The 20309-nt window shown below is 48.1% G+C and overlaps 1 protein-coding gene across 1 annotated transcript in view; it reads right to left on the reverse strand.

The window, feature by feature from the left end:
• STK32C (serine/threonine kinase 32C) overlaps window positions 1-20309 on the reverse strand; it is a 320810-nt gene that overhangs the window by 14284 nt on the left and 286217 nt on the right. The window contains exons 7-9 of the mRNA XM_075348496.1: window positions 19094-19197; window positions 16731-16847; window positions 2601-2726 (exon numbers count right to left, since the gene is read on the reverse strand). Coding sequence (XP_075204611.1) covers window positions 2601-2726; window positions 16731-16847; window positions 19094-19197 — 347 coding nt within the window. The remainder of the gene's footprint in view (window positions 1-2600; window positions 2727-16730; window positions 16848-19093; window positions 19198-20309) is intronic.

Consider the following 20309-nt stretch of genomic DNA (forward strand, 5'->3'; position numbering starts at 1 on the left):
CTCAGGAATCAGGATTCACGGTCACACTCCAGCCAATCAACAATCTTTTTTGGATGGCTGAAAACTGTTAATGTTAGAAATAACCTTTATGTAAAGTTACAAGGGACAGCACCTATAGAAATTGATACTCTCCAGTCCTTTACATGGGGTCAACTCTAAGCTATGAACAAGGATTAGCACCTTCTCAAGCAAGGAATAGGTACTGTAGGTCATACAAGTCTCCTGGTGGCAGAGCATGCATGGATCATTAGTCAAGTTCTCTCAACATCATTAGGGCTTTACTGCGCATGCGCCACCAGTGGAAATAACAGCGCCTGCACGAGAACTAGGGCAGTGTCACAAGGAGGTTTTTTTCAAACATCGACGACCGTCATGGCGGCATCAGGATCTATGGAGACTACAGATTCTGGCACTATGCCTGATAACTTCTCTGATGTCTGTGATCAGTACAGGCAGACTCGGGTGTCGACTCACAGATTGGTAGATCATAGGCGGGCTAGCAAGAGTTAAGCTCTGCTGGGCTGCTTGTTAGTTTCCTTTGATCACATGCTGTGAAGGAGCTAATCACATTTTCTCCCCTCCTATATATGCTGGCTGTACCCTTCCTTTAATGCCAGTTATAGCTTCTTTATACTGGTCTGGTGGAGTGTTGTGATACAGACCTACTGGTGGTTGTAGTACTTTGTTGTTTTGAGCAGTTGTGGTGTTAACCCCTGTTCTTTTGTTGCTGCCTTCCTGCTCTTGCTTTTCTCCTTTGTTTCTTACTGTTTATTCCTGTGAGTTTGTAGTGTGCCTGAGTTTAGTTTTTTCCCTGTCTGTTAGTATCTGTGTTACTATCTATTTACCATCACATTCCTGCCTCTTCCTTCCCTCAAATGGGGGGGGGGGAGAGATTAGTTCTGGTCAGGAGAACAGTAAGGCGCAGGACTCCGGCATCTCCACCATGAGGGATAACCCGGAGGTTAGGGACAGTATAAGAGCATGAGGGACAGTATAGGAGCCCCTGTCCCTCGCTATCCTATAGTCACATCATGACAGGCAAGGGAGAAGGTTATACAGAAGAGTGACCTGTCAGTCACAGAAAGGAGGCCGGCAATGGGAGGAGAGCAAGGGAGAGAGCTTTAAGAGCTGCAAGTATAGGCCAAATCTCTGCACTTGCAGGCTCATTTCTAGAAAACAGATAAACTGATTGATAACACACAGTTATAGGCATATATGCTTTACAGATGATGTTAGAGTCTAAAACCTGCTGAAAGATTTCCTTTTAAATTAATGTATTTGTTTTATGTTTGTGTCCAGTCTACAAAACTTAATCACATCACCTCAACGCTGATGATACCTCTCGACCTGACATCACCTCCAAACTAACCAAAATACCACAATGTCTCTTTGCTATTTCATCCTTCTCTGCGCTATTCCTAAGGTTAACATTAACAAAACAGAATTCATCATCTTTCCTCCTCTTCTCTCAACCCCTCCAACAAGCCTACCCATCAAAGTTGATGGTTGCTCACTCTTCCCAGTCTCGCAAGCTCATTGCCTTGGAGTAACCCTCGACTCGAAAACACCGCATCCTTTGCATAAGTTTTTACATGCGGCCCGTCTTTTTTTTTTCCGGTTGCGGCACGCTACTGAGCATGCGCAGTGGAAGAAACCGCATGCGGCGGCCGGATGCGTTTTTTTCCGCATCGCGCCGCATCCGGCGTCCATAGGCATGCATTGAAAAATATGCCGAAGCGGCTGGATGCGGCACAATGCGGTTTTTTTTGCCGGAGCAAAAAACGTGCCAGGGAACGTTCCATCTGGCCGCAGCATCGGCTAAATCTGCCGCATGCGGCAAAAACCGGATGGAACGCAAGCCCCTGCGGCACAATACGGCACTAATGTAAGTCTATGCAAAAAAAAACCGTAACCGGCGGCAAAAAAAACGGTTGTGGTTTTTCTGCACAGCGCCGTATTGTGCCGCAGAGCAAAAACCGGATGTGTGAAAGTAGCCTAACCCTCACTCCTCCATAACGCCACATTACCATCTCCACCCTCACCTAGTGTATCATCACCCATCCCTTGTAGATTGTGAGCCCTCGCGGGCAGGGTCCTCGCTCCTCCTGTACCAGTCTGTGCCTTCTCATGTTCATGATTGCTGTACTTGTTTTTTTATGTATACCCCTTTTCACTTGTAAAGCGCTATGGAATAAATGGCGCTATAATAAAAATAAATAATAATAATAATAATAATAATAATAATGAAAACTTATATCACTTTTTGATACTTTTTTGTCTACTTGTTTTCAGTGAATAAAAATAATGTTGTTTACATGTAAAAGATGAAATCACGTCCTTGCCGGATACTTCTCACAAAATCAGCAGAACGCATTCTTCTCTTGTCCTGACACAAGGCTGACAACTCTTACATATACTGATACATTGAGGTGTTAAATATTCTGCTGAAGGACAAAATCTGCAAAATGCACTTTGTGCACTTTTTATTAAATAGGAGATTCTGTCACCTGAAATGCAAGGTAAGCCTAATGAGAGGAAGTACGGATGATACTGGGGCGAAAAATCCTCCGGTAAGAACAGTCAAACATAAAGTGACTTGCATTTGGAACAAAACCTGGTTCCACTTTCTTCTCCAGGACGTCTTCCCAGACAATATCTGATAGATAAGCTGACGTCTGAATATCCACGAGGCAAGAGCAGCGATGTTCCGGGTTCACTGTCAATAGCTAGAAGGCAAAAAGCCAAATGAAAAGATAAATAACACAAGCCGCTTATACTGAATACAATAATAATTATTATAATGGCAGAATTGAGCAAGGAGTCAGCGTGCATGAGCTTTACTTTTGTAGTAAAAAATCAATGGAAAGTTTTAATTTACATGTCTTACATTTTTACATAGTGGCTTTGTGGCGCCCCTGACCTGGTCAGGCACCACTGAGTACTGCACCCATGCTGGGGACAGTACAATACAGGTAATCCAGAAGGCTGACCGAGGTGTGACTACACAGGCGCATAGTGATCAGGTCTCACACATGTACCTATGAGAGGACCCCTGGGGATCCCAGGAGGGGGAAAAGCCTTCACCTTCACTGGAATAGTGGAGGGGGCCAAAAGCCTCCATCTCCTCTCAAGGGGTGTGGTAAGAGAGCCTGGTTGCTAGGTGGCGTAGGCAAGAACAGGAGAGGAGGAGCAGTGAGCCGGTTCAGTGCAGAGCAGAGTCCAGGGAGCTCCGAGAGGAGCTGACCCCTTCCCCTGGGGCTGTTGCAGTCTGACAGCGCCCGCGCAGTGGCTACCGACGGGGGAGAACGGTCACCTAGGAGTGCTACCCGAAACCCATCTCCAGCTAGAGAGAGAGCACAGAGTGGGAAGTAAGGAGACTGCTAGGGAGTACCAGGCCCAAACGGGCGGCAGATCCCGGAGCGGGGATAGATCCACCTTTCCTTGCTAAACCTGCCGGTGTGGGGCCCTCAAAGCCCACACCACAACACCCAAAAGCCGCAGCCACGTAGCCACAGTTAGGGCCCATAGTTCACAGGAGGCAAGCAGCTGGAGTGATCTGGCCCAGGCAACAAGCAAACGGCAAAACGAAGGGGAGAGAGGCTTCAGCAACTTCCCTGGGTGACCCCCATAGGGACTAAAAGTCGGGGTTACCCCAAACCACCAAGGGCTAAGGAAGGCGAGTTGGTAGTCACCATCAGAAGTCAGCCTGAAGGATACCTGGTTCCAGCCTGGTTCATCCCAGCTACGCCCGGGTTACTCACCCTGCCACCTGAAGTGAGTAAAATCCCTGAAAGACATCCTGCGTGTGTGGAGTTATTCTGCGCCTTGTGGTACTACGCACCTACACAGGGCCCTGGGGCTTGCCTCACTCTCAGGAGGCTATTCCAACTAACTGCACTCACCATCAGCCCCAGGCGTCCCCTAATCTGCAGTGGCGGTCCCCACTGACCGCAATTCTGAGAGTGGCGTCACGACAAATAGAAGATTTCCTACCTGTGACAAAGACCAGACTGTTCCATCCAAGTGGAGTCCCTGAAGGTAATGCACCGACACTACACATGCGGGGCTTCACATCTGGCGTCACGAACAGGATAAGGACTAGACCTGTCTAGACAGGTGACCATGTGCCTGGGCGGTCCGCTTGAAAAATTGGAAGCGCCGCCATATTGCCACCATGAAAAGCGCGCTGAAAAACAACAGCAGCCCGCGCTGGGAGAAGTTACCGCCCACGAAGAGGTGTGGCTACCCAGAGATCCCCTGCAGGGTTCTGACCTCGCTTGTGAAGAGAGCGGAAGCGTCCAGAGACGGCGGAACGGAAAAGAAGCCAGCAGCTTGTTGCTAGAGAAAATGGCGTCTGAATGCAGAGACCCAGAGCCAGGCTCCGCTGCCTAGTGGTGTCGGGAGCTCGCCGAGTTCTGCGATCAACTGGAGGCCAGGGTCGGAAGGCTGATCAGAGAGGGACGGACGGAGTTTCTGTGGATGACCGCGGCGGTTCAGGCCTATGAGGGGAGAGCCGCGCGCCGAGTGCCAGACCGGGCGGTGACGACTCAGACCCCGATGCTGCCACCGATGGGTGAGTCCAGTGATGCCCCTGCCAGCGCGAGTGCCCCGACCCCTGCTGCCACGTCCGCGGCCCCTGAAGAGGCGTCCGGCGCGGCGACGCTGAAGCAGGCTGCAGCCACGCCAGGTGCAGCCCGCCAAGCTCAGGCCGCCGCAGCGATGCCCTGCTCGGCCCACCAAGACCCGGTCCCTGCAGCAACGCCCAGTCCGGTCCGCAAAGATCCGGCTGCCACCGCGACCCTCATCCATGCCGCAAGTGAGACGCTGAACCAGGCCGCAGCCACGCCAGGTGCGGCCCGCCAAGCTCCGATCGCTGCAGCGACGCCCAGCCCAGCCTGCACCGATCCCATCGCGACAGCGACGCCGATCCAGGCCGCCGCCATGCAGGGCGCGGCCCGCCAAGACCAGGCCGCCGCCATGCCGGGCGCGGCCCACCAAGACAAGATTGCATCACCATTTTCCCCGGCCTGCAAGGCCAGAGCAGACACCGCTCCCCAGTCCAAGGAGGTCCCTGCTAGGAAGTCCCTGGTAGGGGAGGACCCCGCATACTGGCAGCTGAAGGCTGACATGGAGGCCAAGTTCCCACAGGAGATGGTGGATCAGTACATGCTCCCTCCGCACACCCCCAAGAGGATTCCGGCAACCCCTGCAGCAACTACGCCAAAGAGTCCCTCGCCTGGGCCTGCTGAAGAAAGTCAATCCCCAGCACTGCCACCAAAGGAGTGCTCAGAAGCACTAAGGGGGAGGGGAGGCCAGGAAGATGAGGAGCTGACTCAGGAGCCACCAGCAGTGGATCCATACCCCGAGCCAGAAATGTTGCCATATTCCCGCTGGGACGAGGAAGACCTAACACCGTCTGCTGAAGAAGATCTGCCCAAAAGCCTCACCTGGGAGCTTGTAAGCTGTACCTCGCAGAATCCAGCCCGCAAGACACGGCGCCGTAGCGGAACCCAGTTTTTCCCTGCACCGCCATCCCCAGAGCAGAGAGAAGTCATGGCCCGAGACTTAGAAGAAAAACGGTCCCTAAGAAGAGCCAAAGCACAGGTCAGAGGACCCCTTTGTAGAGGAATTGTGGAAGACTTTAACTTGAAGAGCGGATACGGCTTTATAGTGGCATCAGGTATGAAAGAGGGCATTTTTGTCAATAGACGAGACGTGAGAGCTCATTTGCCCAGAGGACATCCTGGAAGAAACTTAAAAATGGGAGACACAGTGCAGTTTACCATGCATCAAGGCGAAAGAGGCTGGTATGCGCTAGATGTAACGCCATGTCTTAAAGGAAAAGCCACAGGCACAGAAGAAGAAAGGAAAGATAGAAAAGGAACAGAGAAAGAACCTACTGATGAGACTACCACAGATGAAGAAAGAGGTCAAGGAAGCAACAGGTGCCGCAGCCCTACAGGCCCAAGCCCTGGTGAGGAGGAGTCTGCATAAAGTTCATGTAAAGTAAAGCAAGTTACCAGTTTTGAAGTTTTTGCAACGTTTTAAAGTTTAAGAGATGTGCCCACATAAACTGATGTGAGAAATGAACCTTAAGGCTATGAACTGGCTATAGCCACAAACTCTCGCAGTGTAAATAGTTACACCAGAGGGCACCACCACCACCAGAGTCAGCCTGTTTAGGGGCTTGGCTCGTCTGCAACCAGGGAGCCCGTCCGTATATAGGGCCTTGGCTTACCTGCGACCAGAGAGCATGCCTGTTTATGGGGCCTGGCTCTCCACCACAAAGAGGGTACCTGGTCAGCACCAACTGTGAAGGCCGCCTCTGGATCCTGCCAGAAGTGGCTGAAGGCGCGGCTCCACCAGGCCAGGTATACCCTGAAGACCACCAGACCATGAAAGCCGCCTCTACATCCTGCCAGAAGTGGCTGAAGGCGCGGCCAACGTGAGAGGGTTTTGGGTGGGTTAACGGACTTGTGGGTGGAGGGTGGTGATGTATGGTACCTGGTGCTTTTAAAACGTTTTACCATGTTTTAATGTTTTATGCATTTTAAAATGTTGTCTTGCAGCCCGAGGACGTGCTGGTGATAACTAAGGGGGAATGTGGCGCCCCTGACCTGGTCAGGCACCACTGAGTACTGCACCCATGCTGGGGACAGTACAATACAGGTAATCCAGAAGGCTGACCGAGGTGTGACTACACAGGCGCATAGTGATCAGGTCTCACACATGTACCTATGAGAGGACCCCTGGGGATCCCAGGAGGGGGAAAAGCCTTCACCTTCACTGGAATAGTGGAGGGGGCCAAAAGCCTCCATCTCCTCTCAAGGGGTGTGGTAAGAGAGCCTGGTTGCTAGGTGGCGTAGGCAAGAACAGGAGAGGAGGAGCAGTGAGCCGGTTCAGTGCAGAGCAGAGTCCAGGGAGCTCCGAGAGGAGCTGACCCCTTCCCCTGGGGCTGTTGCAGTCTGACAGCGCCCGCGCAGTGGCTACCGACGGGGGAGAACGGTCACCTAGGAGTGCTACCCGAAACCCATCTCCAGCTAGAGAGAGAGCACAGAGTGGGAAGTAAGGAGACTGCTAGGGAGTACCAGGCCCAAACGGGCGGCAGATCCCGGAGCGGGGATAGATCCACCTTTCCTTGCTAAACCTGCCGGTGTGGGGCCCTCAAAGCCCACACCACAACACCCAAAAGCCGCAGCCACGTAGCCACAGTTAGGGCCCATAGTTCACAGGAGGAAAGCAGCTGGAGTGATCTGGCCCAGGCAACAAGCAAACGGCAAAACGAAGGGGAGAGAGGCTTCAGCAACTTCCCTGGGTGACCCCCATAGGGACTAAAAGTCGGGGTTACCCCAAACCACCAAGGGCTAAGGAAGGCGAGTTGGTAGTCACCATCAGAAGTCAGCCTGAAGGATACCTGGTTCCAGCCTGGTTCATCCCAGCTACGCCCGGGTTACTCACCCTGCCACCTGAAGTGAGTAAAATCCCTGAAAGACATCCTGCGTGTGTGGAGTTATTCTGCGCCTTGTGGTACTACGCACCTACACAGGGCCCTGGGGCTTGCCTCACTCTCAGGAGGCTATTCCAACTAACTGCACTCACCATCAGCCCCAGGCGTCCCCTAATCTGCAGTGGCGGTCCCCACTGACCGCAATTCTGAGAGTGGCGTCACGACAAATAGAAGATTTCCTACCTGTGACAAAGACCAGACTGTTCCATCCAAGTGGAGTCCCTGAAGGTAATGCACCGACACTACACATGCGGGGCTTCACAGCTTTTTTCACACATTGAATATTTGTTACGTTTTTTTACCTCAGTACACACGTTGATTATTTGGCAAGTTTCTTAAGGCCTCCGACACACATCCGTTAAAAACGTGCATGTCTGTCCCGTTTCCGTATATACTGGAGACCCGGACAAACGTGCACCAATGTTAATCTATGTTTGTGGTCAAACTTGCGTTTTTCATCATGTCCGTGTCCGTGATCCGTATGTGTTTCCGTTTTGCACGGCAGCATGTCCGTTTCCTGCACGGAACACGCACACACGGACACCATGAAAGTCAATGGTTTGATGCGCACAAGTACGTGACACGGATGAATGTCTGTATGCTCCGTGTACGTTTTGTGATTTTTTTGTAGTGATGTTGGTCATTCTTTCTTTTTCTGTCTATGTCGGTCAATCTCCCTCAGTCCGTCGGTCGGTCTCTCTCTCTGTCTTGTCTGTCCCTCTCTCTGTCTGTTGGTCAGTCTCCCCCCTCTCTCATACTTACCGATCCCCGATCACCAGCGCGGTGCTGCACGGCGTTCACACTGCTCCGACAGCTTTTACTATTTTGAAAAAGCCGGCTGCTCATTAATCAATCTCGTATTCCCTGCTTTCCCCGCCCACCGATGCCTATGATTGGTTGCAGTGAGACACGCCCCCACGCTGAGTGACAGCTGTCTCATTGCAACCAATCACAGCTGTCGGTGGGCGGGTCTATACAGTGCAGTAAAATAAATAAATAAATAATTAAAAAAAAACGATGTGCGGTTCCCCCCCATTTTGATACCAGCCAGGGTAAAGTCACACGGCTGAAGGCTGGTATTCTCAGGATGGGCAGCTCCACGTTATGGGGAGCCCCCCAGCCTAACAATATCAGCCAGCAGCCGGCCGGAAATGCCGCATCCATTAGATGCGACAGTTCTGGGACTCTACCCGGCTCTTCCCGAATTGCCCTGGTGCGTTGGAAGTCGGGGTAATGAGGAGTTAATGGCAGCCCATAGCTGCCAATAAGTCCTAGATTAATCATAGCAGGCGTCTCCTCGAGATACCTTCCATAATTAATCGGAAAATCCTTTATTTGAAATAATAAACACTACAAAAAACCCTCGTTCACCAATTTATTATGCCCCAAATATCCATCCATGTCCGGCGTAATCCACGGAGGTCCCGTGTCGCTTCCAGCTCTGCCACATGAAGGTGACAAGAGCTGCAGAAGAACACCGCCGCCCCTGTCAGCTCCACGCAGCAACTGAGGTGAGCCGCGCAATCAGCTGAGCTGTCACTGAGGTTACTCGTGGCCACCGCTGGATCCTCCAACTGTGACAGCAAGTCGCCCGAGTGACAGCGATGAAGTCACAGGTGAGCTGCGGTCTCGGGGGGTGGACTCCAGCTAGCCGCTGGTAACCTGAGTGACGGCAGCGCAGTCACTTAAAAAAAACCTGATTTCATGCGCTAAGGCTGCTGCTCCCACCATAGACAGAGTGGAAGCTGCATCCATAGCGCACGGTATAATTGACATGCTGCTTTTATGAACGCCCAGATTTGGGTCAAAATTTTAGCACCCAAATCGCTGCGTTCATAAAAGCATCATGCGCACGTATCATGCACAATTCTTCATAGATTGTGCAGGGGACGCAGGACGCATGCATTTACGCTGCAGTGCAATACGCAGCGTAAATGCATACAATTACGCAACGTGCGTACGAGACCTAAGTCTATGTGCGCACTAGAAAATGACTTTTTCTTAAAGAAAAACCAGACCCTGTGAAAGAATCCCGCACCTGCAGTAAAAAAAACGTACCAAAACCGCAACGAAATCTGCATGAGGTTTTGCCGCGTCTTGGTGTGGTTTTGGTGCGGATTTGGTGCAGAATTTCTGCGGTTTTGCCACAGGTTGGTCCCTGCGTTTTATTTACCAATAATCAATGGCAAAGCCGCAGGGACCTGCAGTGAAGAAGTGACATGCACATTAATTCCGCAGCGGAAATTCCGCGGGTAAATCCGCAGGGACAAAAAAAAAAAAAAACGCAGTGTGCGCACAGCATTTTTTAATCTCCATAGATTTTGCTGGAGAAGGACTGCAGAAATGTTATAAACATTTTCTACCTCATTTCTGCAGCGAAATCCGCGGCAATTCCGTGGGTAAATCCGCAGCATGCGCACATGGCCTAATATTGTGTCTCTGGTACGTGCAGGCCACGTGTGTTCTACGTGTGCTATCCATGATAACATTTGGAGAACAGGTTATTTACATACTCACGTAGTCCGCGCTGCTGTCCGTGGTGCTGATCCTCGGTCTCCGGTCCTCCCATCTCCCCGCTGCTGCCGGCCGCAGTGAAGTGAATATTAAATGAGAATAATGAGCGGTGCTCGGCAGCAAGAGGCAGCAGCGGCAGAGACGGGAGGGCTGGAGAAGGTGAGTTAAGGTTTTTTTTTTTTCTCTGATACGTGTGTTTTCTCCGGCGCGTGTCATACAGGACCGCATCCACACTACACCCGTGTGGTACGGGTGCGGGCCGTGTGACACCCGTGCTGCCGGAAAAAACACTGACATGTCAGCATGCAGAAAAACGCACACACGTACAAATGCACACAGACACACGTTCCGTGTGGTTTTACGTGTGGTGCCTGCTACAATAGGGTAGCATTGCTGAACGTGTCTCCGTGCCGCTGGTACGTGCAATAAATGACAAACATGTACTGGCGTCACGGATGTGTGTCGCAGGCCTAAAAGAGGCTGCAAATCAATATACCGTAAGGCCTAATTCAGACTTTTTTTTTCTTTTGCTTTTTAGCATTTGAGAAAAACAGACAGTGTGATGGATTTGATCGTCATTCACTTTTTATCTGTGTCCATTTTTACCATCATCCGTGTTTTTTTGTTGTTTTTTTTTAAGTAATGCTTGGATGACACGCTGATGGCATCCATTTTTTTTTTACCCCCCCCCCCCAAAAAAAATAGAAAAATAAATATTTGAATGTGTGAGTTATAGCCGTAACTTGGATCAAAAACTGACATATCTCGTTTTTGCCTTGCGGACACACAGTTTCAACCTCCACATCAAAAAAAGACATTTGAACAGCTTAATCAGTTATCATAGGGACGAAAAACATAGATAGGACACCTGAGAACCAGGTGTCTGAATGGGGCTGTGTCACATGAATATTAATCAATAAAGTGCAATAATTACTTCATTCTCATTCCTTTTCAAAAAGAGTTTCTGCAGCAGCTGAAGAAGGAATGACACACCCGATACTAAAGTTTTAAAGACTATTAGGAGTCACCTCTGAACTTTTTTGGAGGGGGCACCTATGAGGGCATAAAGAGGTTGTAGGAGCCATCAACGTAGACAGGCAAAATCTTGCACCTGGGCAGAGACAGATGCACTTTGCTCTTCCTTATGGCGGGCAAAGCCAAAAACATAAGTGCGCCTGCGCAAACTGGCGAGTTCTCTGCACAGGCGCAAGATTTTGGATGTGGATGACGTCAACTGTGTTAGCTATGTGTGACGCCCTGGCCTATCAGGTCGTCACAGGGTATTGTGCAATCTGCTCTTCTGCACAGTATCCACCTCCTCCTTGGTTACGGATCCTGGTCCTTTGGTGTTGCTAACAGCTTAGTCAGTCAAAATCCTAGGAACACTTTGCACCATACCCACCAGACACACCATTGGGGGGGCCTGAAGGGAATAGGGCCGCCCACATGGGGGGTTGGTAGGGAAAAGTGAGAAAGTGAAAAGAAGGAGTTGTGCAGTGACTCTCAAGGAGAGAGGTCACGGGAGTGTTGTTGGAGGTCAGGAGCAGGGCTTCTCAGTACTAGGTGGTCGACGTTTGTCTGGGCCTGGTAGGAGCTGGAACCCCGGTCGCAGGGGATCGTGTCAAGGGGCACAGACTGCCGAGGAGGGCAGCTGGCGGCCTTGAGCCATCTCCGGGCAGGGGCCAGGGTACGACGGGGTACGTGGACCCTAGGCCGGGAAGTAGCTTCACGCGTCCCGGTAATTTACCCAATGGGGGTGAAGACTTCAAAATTCATCCCCAACCCACTCCAAAATTGGGGTACTAGCGCACTGATGGGATAGGACCTTCCCAGAGTACAGTCCAAAGAAATCCTACGCGTGAAACCTGACAGCAAGCTCACTCCGTTAGCCATACGGGTGAGCAGGACCCGAATAGTTCCAAACTTGAGGGTCCAATAGAGAGAAGGTGCCACGGAAAAGGCCACAGGCTAACAAGCAACGCCAAGGGCACGGATCCACGCGTGTTCCCTCCCTGCTACAGTGGTGCTCAGATTTCTGGTTTACAAGCTGTCGGTGTCAGTATTCTTGGACTGAGTAAGTACACTGAAAAACTCCCTTCCTCTCCCCAACGGTACCCTGTCACCAACCCCCAACGGGCCCCGGGGCACAAACCCCCTACCCACGGAGGGGTTAAACATCTTGCTGCTACACCCTCACCACCGGGCTCCCCAACAGCAGCGGTGGTCTCCCACATTACCACGCACCGTGGGTGGCGTCACAAATTTCTAACTCCCCTGTATATACACCCTCCCTTCTTAACTTCGAGTGTCCGCGCGAACACCAGGGTCCGGAGACCCCTCGAGCCACCGCGGGTCCGGATCCGAGCGGCTCGGCCACTGGCACGGGGGCGGTACATATGTACCGGGCAAAATCTTGCACCTGCACAGAGACATTGTCGACTTGCGCAGGCACACTTATGTTTTCGGTTCTGCCCACAATAGGGAAGAACGAAGTGCGCCCATGCAAGCTGGGAATGTTTGTGAAATTGTGCAGGTGCGAGAGTTTGCCAGTCAACTTGTAGGCTCCTACAACCTCTTTATACTCTCATAGGTGTCTCCTTCAAAAAAAGTTCAGAAGTGACTCCTAATAGTCTTTATAACTTTAGAATCGGAGGCGTCATCCACGTCAATCCTCAAATGAGGCCGAGATCACCGAGGAGAGAGCTGCGAAATATGACGCCCTTCCGACCGGACTGAAGAATTTACATACATGATGGGAGATTTTATAAAGGTATTTGTGTGCAGGCGCAGTCAGTCCACAAGATGCATCTTTATAGAACGCAGCACAGGCGCTGATTAAGGTGCTAGTCTTGGTGTGGAAAGCAAAAATCTGGTGACAGGTTCCCTTTAATTTACATGATTTGAAAAGTGATGGAAAGTGTTTATAAAAGTGTAAAAAAAAAAGTATAAAAGTGGTGACAGGTTCACTTAAAATAAATAAAAAAAAAACCTGTCCCCGAAAGAAACAACGCTATCCAATATACACATTTCTTTCTCAGTGTTACTTCTCACCATTAGGTGGCGCTGATGATTTACTGAAGTTCTCAAATCCCAACAGTTAAAAGGCAATTTCACAAAACAAGCCCCTCTGTTTTGCATTGAGGTCTCACTGATTTTGTGCCGTAACTATGAAGTTTTCCCAAATTTGTATCCAGTCCCAGTCAGCCCCCTTCCACATCTAAAACTCTGAATCAAAGTATTTTCGGTTTTGCGAGAATGAATTTACTTTTTCCTCATTTGAAGTTGGCATAGGGCGCAGCTTCAGAAATCAGAGTCACAGCTGGCTGCCAAAATACTATATTTCATGCTTCAATCACGCATTATAAAACTAGTTATTTCTAGCTTTTACAGAACCCAACTTCACAGCGGTCTACATTCTCGTACAGCGGCTGAAGTATACACTTTATTAATGGCAGCATGCCTTGAAATTACACCGGGCGGCACTGGGTTTACGTGTCCAAAATCTTATAAATATTTTCAGGAACGTAACAAATATCATTAATAAATACTATTACACAAACAGCAATGCTAAATTATTATCACATTACACATGATTTGATAAAACACCGTGATATTAGCTCTTAAAAAAGGCTACTTTACACGCTGCGATATCGGTCCCGATATCGCTAGCGTGGGTACCCGCCCCCATCTGTTGTGCGACACGGGCAAATGGCTGCCCGTGCCGCACAACATCGCGCAGACCCGTCACACATACTTACCTGCCCGGCGACGTCGCTGTGACCGGCGAACCGCCTCCTTTCTAAGGGGGCGGTCCGTGAGGCGTCACAGCGACGTCACTGAGCGGCCGCCCAATAGAAGCGGAGGGGCGGAGATGAGTGGCCGGAACATCCCGCCCACCTCCTTCCTTCCTCATAGCGGCCGGAAGGCAGGTAAGGAGAGGTTCCTCGTTCCTGCGATGTCACACGGAGCGATGTGTGCTGCCGCAGGAGCGACGAACTACATCGTTACTGCTGCAGTAACGATAATCGAGAATGGACCCCCATGTCACCGATGAGCGATTTTGCACGTTTTTGCAACGATGCAAAATCGCTCATCGGTGTCACACGCAGCAACATCGCTAATGCGGCCGGATGTGCGTCACAAATTCCGTGACCCCAACGACTCCGCATTAGCGATGTCGCAGCGTGTAAAGCCCCCTTAAGGCTACTTTCACACATCTGGTTTTTGCTCTGCGGCACAATACGGCGCTCTGCAGAAAAACCACAACCGTTTTTTTTGCCGCCGGTTGCGTTTTTTTTTGCATAGACTTACATTAGTGCCGTATTGTGCCGCATGGGCTTGCGTTCGGTCCGGTTTTTGCCGCATGCGGCAGATTTAGCCGATGCTGCGGCTGGATGGAACGTTGCCTGCAACGTTTTTTGCTCCGGCAAAAAAAAACGCATCGCGCCGCATCCGGCCGGGCGGCACATTTTTCAATGCATGCCTATGGACGCCGGATGCGGCGCGATGCGGAAAAAAACGCATCCAGCCGCCGCATGCGGTTTCTTACACTGCGCATTCTCAGTAGCATGCCACAACCGGAAAAAAATGGACCGGCCGCATGTAAAACTTATGCAAAGGATGCGGTGTTTTCGCCGCATCCGTTGCATAGGTTTCACAGCCGGATTGAGCCGCACGGCTCAAACCGGATGTGTGAAAGTAGCCTAATTGGCAGGTTTCTAGCAAGTATAGCTCTGCAACATATAACACGTCTCTTATGAAGAAGGAAATTATTGATTACCCAACGACATTTTTTGTGTTTTTGTTTTTAATGTTCTACTTCATTTTATATTTTACCTTTAAAGTGACTAACCACCAGGATTTCCCTATATAACCTAAAGGCAGTGCTATACTGACACTATCATGCTGATTCTATACATACTTTTAGTTGTGAGATCGGATGTATACTTTCTGAAATACAGGCAAGTAAAGTTTGTGAAATGCACTGTTATTTGATTGATGGGTGCAACGGAATATCTAATAGGTGGGTTGGGTTTTTGCTAGTTATTCTCACACCTGTCTGCCTCCCATTCCTTCCTCCTTACTGTCCTTCCTCCCTCTTTCCTCCACCTGTAATAACAGAGACAGAGGAGGAAGGACAGGCAGGAAGACATGGGCGGGAATAACTAGCAAAACCCGACCCACCTATTAGATATTCCGTTGCACCTATCAATCAAATAACAGTGCATTTCACAAACTTCACTTGCCTGTATTTCAGAAACTGTACATCCGACCGCACAACTAAAGATATGTTTAGAATTAGCACCCTAGCGCCAGTATAGCACTGGCTTCAATTTTATATGAAAATCTTGTTGGTTGGTACTCTTTAATGTAGTTGGAGCTCTTTTTTTCTATAATATTACTCCAAATCCCCTGCCACCACTAGAGGGAGCTAATGAGCTCACTGCATACAGTTTATACATGTATTCAATAATAGAATAGTGAACTCCTAATCGCCCTCTAATAGTACAATTTTATCATTTAACTCTGTGGCTATGCAGGGAATTTTGAGCTGTGAATCTAATTTAAAAAAATCTAAAAACCATATAAAATTTTATCATTCATGCTATTAATCACAACAGAATTTTGGACCTAAAGACACAATGGTGATAAACAGGAATTCAATGAATGGCCACCCAGCCAGATGAGTAGTAATTGGGGGAATTAAGAATTGACATAAGGTCACATTTACCAAAATAAAAATCGGGATCTATATTAAAAAATAATTGAAATCTGCAACATACCTTAAAGAGGACCAACCACCAGGATTTTCCTATATAACCTAAAGCCAGTGCTATACTGGTGCTATCATGCTGATTCTATGCATACCTTTAGTGGTGAGATCGGATGAATACTTTCTGAAATACAGGCAAGTAAAGTTTGTGAAATGCACTGTTATTTGATTGATAGGTGCAACAGAATATCTAATAAGTGGATTGGGTTCTGCGAGTTATTAACGCCCCTGTCTGCCTGACTGTCCTTCCTCTCCCTGTAATAACAGAAACAGGGGAGGAAGGACAGTCAGGCAGACAGGAGCAGGAATAACTAGCAACATTCGACCCACCTATTAGTTATTTCATTGCACCTATCAATCAAATAACAGAGCATTTCACAAACTTTACTTGCCTGTATTTCAGAAAGTATACATCCGATCTCACAACTAAAGGTATGTATAGAATCAGCATGATAGCGCCAGTATAGCACTAGATTTAGTTTATATAGGAAAATCCTGGTGGTTTGTCCTATTTAATAGAGTATACTATAGTCTCACAAAAAATTAGCAAAAAATTATAGCACAAAATTGTTTTAAAAACACCTAGTAAAAACAGTGCAACAGTGTGCAATGTAAGTAGTTAAAAGAAGAAAAATCTAAAAAAAAAAAAAAAGAAATGTAAAAAGTTTATCAAGACATGAGAAAATACAGCTTATCCAAAAATCCAGAGTTTTTTAGATTCCTTTACCCCCCTGGTACTGCACTAATTCAGCAGCACACAGTGCATTGTACCAGTTTTGGCAGGAAATGATGGGACACTGTTGGCATCATCGTGGTTCTGGGCAGTGTGGTGTTGGATTAATAGTCCAATTACTGTGGATTTGTGCTGTTTTTTTGTTTTTCCTTAGAGAAAGTAGCCATATGTTTTTCTTTTATTTGTAATGAAAGTGAATTTACCTTCCGCAGAAGTGCGATCATATCTTTTGACCAGACGGATGCGTATTGGACAGTGATTGTGCTAAATAACTGGACTAGGGTCTCTACTGGATTACTTGAATGGATGTCATACGGCCTCTGTGGAAAGATAAGAATAGTATATAAGTTGCATACAAACAAATCTGTTAGCGGTACAGCTGCCCATAGACAAGAGCTTGCTGTTAGCAGATGTCGTCCTTTTACGATTTGCCAAAATGTCCATACAACACTCCAGACAAGTCTGGGGCTAAAGCATGCGAGAACACACTTGTATTATCCCTAAGACAATTATTGAATCCGAGTTTTGCAAAATCTGGCAAATTATTTTCCTTACTAATTTGTTAATTTGGTAAGGGTGATAATTATCAGCCTGTGAGCCAGAGGAAACAGAGACCGGCAAACATTTCTTAACTGCACCAGATGTCATTTGGGGTGGCTTATGACAGCATTCTCAGGCAGTGGGAAGTCAAGCAAGAACCAATGCCATCGTGACTAGTGATGAGCGGACCTGGATACCCAGGATTGGCGGGTCCAACCAGTTTTTTAAAAAAAAAAATGGTTCGGGCTCATTATTTATCCTGGATATTTGGCTGGATACCGGTCTCCAAATATATGTCTATGGAGACCCAAATCAGACACTTGAAAGTCGTGGTAGAACAGAGAGGGGGATTAGAGCAAACGCTTCATAGTCACTTCATACACTGCTTAAGGGGCCACTTACTCTAATTCCGGGGCCACTCATTATCGGCATGCATATGCACTGCTTACCCCGCCCACCAGCAGTCCGTGTGTCTCTGATTGGTTGCAGTCTGACAGTGTCCCAAGCCTGAGTAACAGCACGTCTGACTGCTGTCAATCACACATGTCTGCTTCTATATTGGTGTTAAAATAAATAACTAAATAAAAAAATTGGCGTTGGGTCCCCCCATATTATGATACCACCACATATAAAGATAAGGCTACAGGCTGCAGCCCCCAGCCGGACGCTTATCTTGACTGTGAATCAAAATAAGAGGAACCGCATGCGGATTTTCTTAAAAATCAATTGAATAAATAATTTTAAAGAACGGTGTGCGCCCCCCCCCCATTTTGATATCCTGCCATGATAAAGCTGAAAGCTGGGAGCTGGTATTCTCAGGCTGGGGAGACCCATGCTTATTGGGCCGCCCAGCCTAAAAATAGCAGCCCACAGCCCCCCAGGATTGTTGCATCCATTAGATGCGATAATCCCTGAACTTTACCCAGCTCATCCCGATTGCCCTGGTGCCGTGGCAATCGGGGTAATAAGGGTTTAATCACAGCTACTACTAAACCCTAGATTAGAAATTATTAATGGGAGGCATTTATGAGACACCCCCCCCCATCACTAGTCTGTAAGTGAAAATTAAACACAAGCACAGAAAAAAATCTTTTTTTCTTTGTTGTTTTTTTTTTATTACTTGGATGGTCGGATCCAGATCACTACCCGAAGTTCCTTGAGAACTCCAGGCCTGGGGTTATTGCTCAGGTTCTTTTGACCCCACCTGGATCCGGACTTCTAAAGTCTGGGTCCACCCATCACTAATTGTGCCCCTTTAGAAGATCAGCTCCACCACTATGACGTTTTACAAGTCATTATATTATAGCAAATACTGTTTTTAAAGTAATTTTTCCATATTATGCTGACCAGCATATAGAAAGACATCATTATCAAGTGTTAAGGGGGTTTACACGCAGCAACATCGCTAGCGATGTCGCTCGTGAAAGCACCTGCCCCCGTCGTTTGTTCGTCACGGGCAAATCGCTGCCCGTGGCACACAATATCGTTAGCACCCGTCACACGTACCTACCTGCCTAACAATGTCGCTGTGGCCGGCGAACTGCCTCTTTTCTAAGGGGGTGGTTCGTGCGGCGTCACAGCGACGTCACACGGCAGCTGTCCAATTGAAGCGGAGGGGCGGAGAGCAGCCGCAGGAAAGTGACGCCCACCTCATTGCTGGAGGACGCAGATACGGTGTTGTTCGTCCTTCCTGGGGTGTCACACGAAGTGATTTGTGCTGCCTCAGGAACAACGAACAAGCTGCGTCCAGCACCATCAACGATATTTGGGATTTGAACGACGTGTCAACAATTAACGATTAGGTGAGTATTTGTGATCGTTAGCGGTCGTTCATACATGTCACACGCAACGACGTCGCTAACGAGGATGGATGTGAATCACCAATTCCGTGACCCCAATGACATCTCGTTAGCGATGTCGTTGCGTGTAACGGGCCTTTACTGTAATACATAACAGATTGGTGGCCGTTTAGGGTCTTATGACCTCATGATAAGTACTTAAAGGATGATATTCAACATTTACTTACCCAGCCCCTGAGCAGCTCGAATGACATTATCCCGAGTGACCACCAATCAACCTCAAATGAGTAACCAGTTCCACCATTGAGAAATGACTGAAAAATCTCTGGAGCTAAAATAACAGAAATAGAAAATGATATTACAGTCATCTACTCCCTTTTTTATTTACATTCATATTTTACATTATTAGAAAACATCATTTATCATTCATGATACAATGTTCAAACCCAATTACCAAAAAGTTGGGGCGCTGTGTAAAATGTAAAGAAAACAAGAATGCAATGATTTGGAAATCTCTTATCTCCATATTTTAATCTCAGCAGAACATAGATCACAGATCGGAAGGTGGAAGTTAGACATTTTTTCCAATTCATTTGAAAAAAATTAACTCACTTAGAAATTGATGGCAGCAACACATATAAAAAAGACATAACAGGGTTAACAAAAAGCTGGAAAAGCAACTGGTACTAATGAAAAACAGCTGAAGTGTCAATTGTCAGCTAAGTCAGATGCCTGAGTATATAAAGAGCATATTAGAGAGGCAGAGTCTCTCAGAAGCAAATATGGTCAGATGTTTCTCAATATGTGAGTCTAAAAATTGTGGAACAGAAAAAGGAGGGATCATCCAGCTTGTTATCTCAGAAGCGGTCCTACATCTCTGATGGTATGTGGTTGCATTAGTGCCTATGGCAGAACAGCTTACATATGAAAAGTACTATCAATGCTGAGCATCATATAGAGGTTTTGGATAGAGATGAGCAAACCCAAACTGGAAAAGTCAGGGTTCGTACCGAGTACAGACTTTAAAAAACATCAGTGTACAAGTTCTGAGTTCTGGGCCTGTACGTATGCTAACCACTCGATCGAGCATCAATGTGCTCAGGTACGCTCAGTTCTCCGCCCATTGGGAGCCGCTTGCAGTCTTTGAATGGCTCTCACTGAGGGTAAAAAGTACATTTTTGGATGTAGTGAGTACAAAATAACAACCCTGAACTCCCTCCCATGGAAATGCTCTGTTTATGGCTCGCTGAATGTAAGTCGAGAGCCAAACTGCCCAATGATTTTCAAAGGGGTTTGGGCTCCGGGGTCAAGTTCAGTTCAAGTCCAGGTCTCAAACTAAACTTTATATAAAGTCCAGCTGCACATAGGGAACCCAAACTTCCATAGGTCTGCTCATCTCTAGTTTTAGAACAAAATTTGCTCCCATCCAGCCAATGTCTATTT

Source organism: Anomaloglossus baeobatrachus, chromosome 5, assembly GCF_048569485.1.
Source record: "Anomaloglossus baeobatrachus isolate aAnoBae1 chromosome 5, aAnoBae1.hap1, whole genome shotgun sequence".
Taxonomy (NCBI): Eukaryota; Metazoa; Chordata; class Amphibia; order Anura; family Aromobatidae; genus Anomaloglossus; species Anomaloglossus baeobatrachus.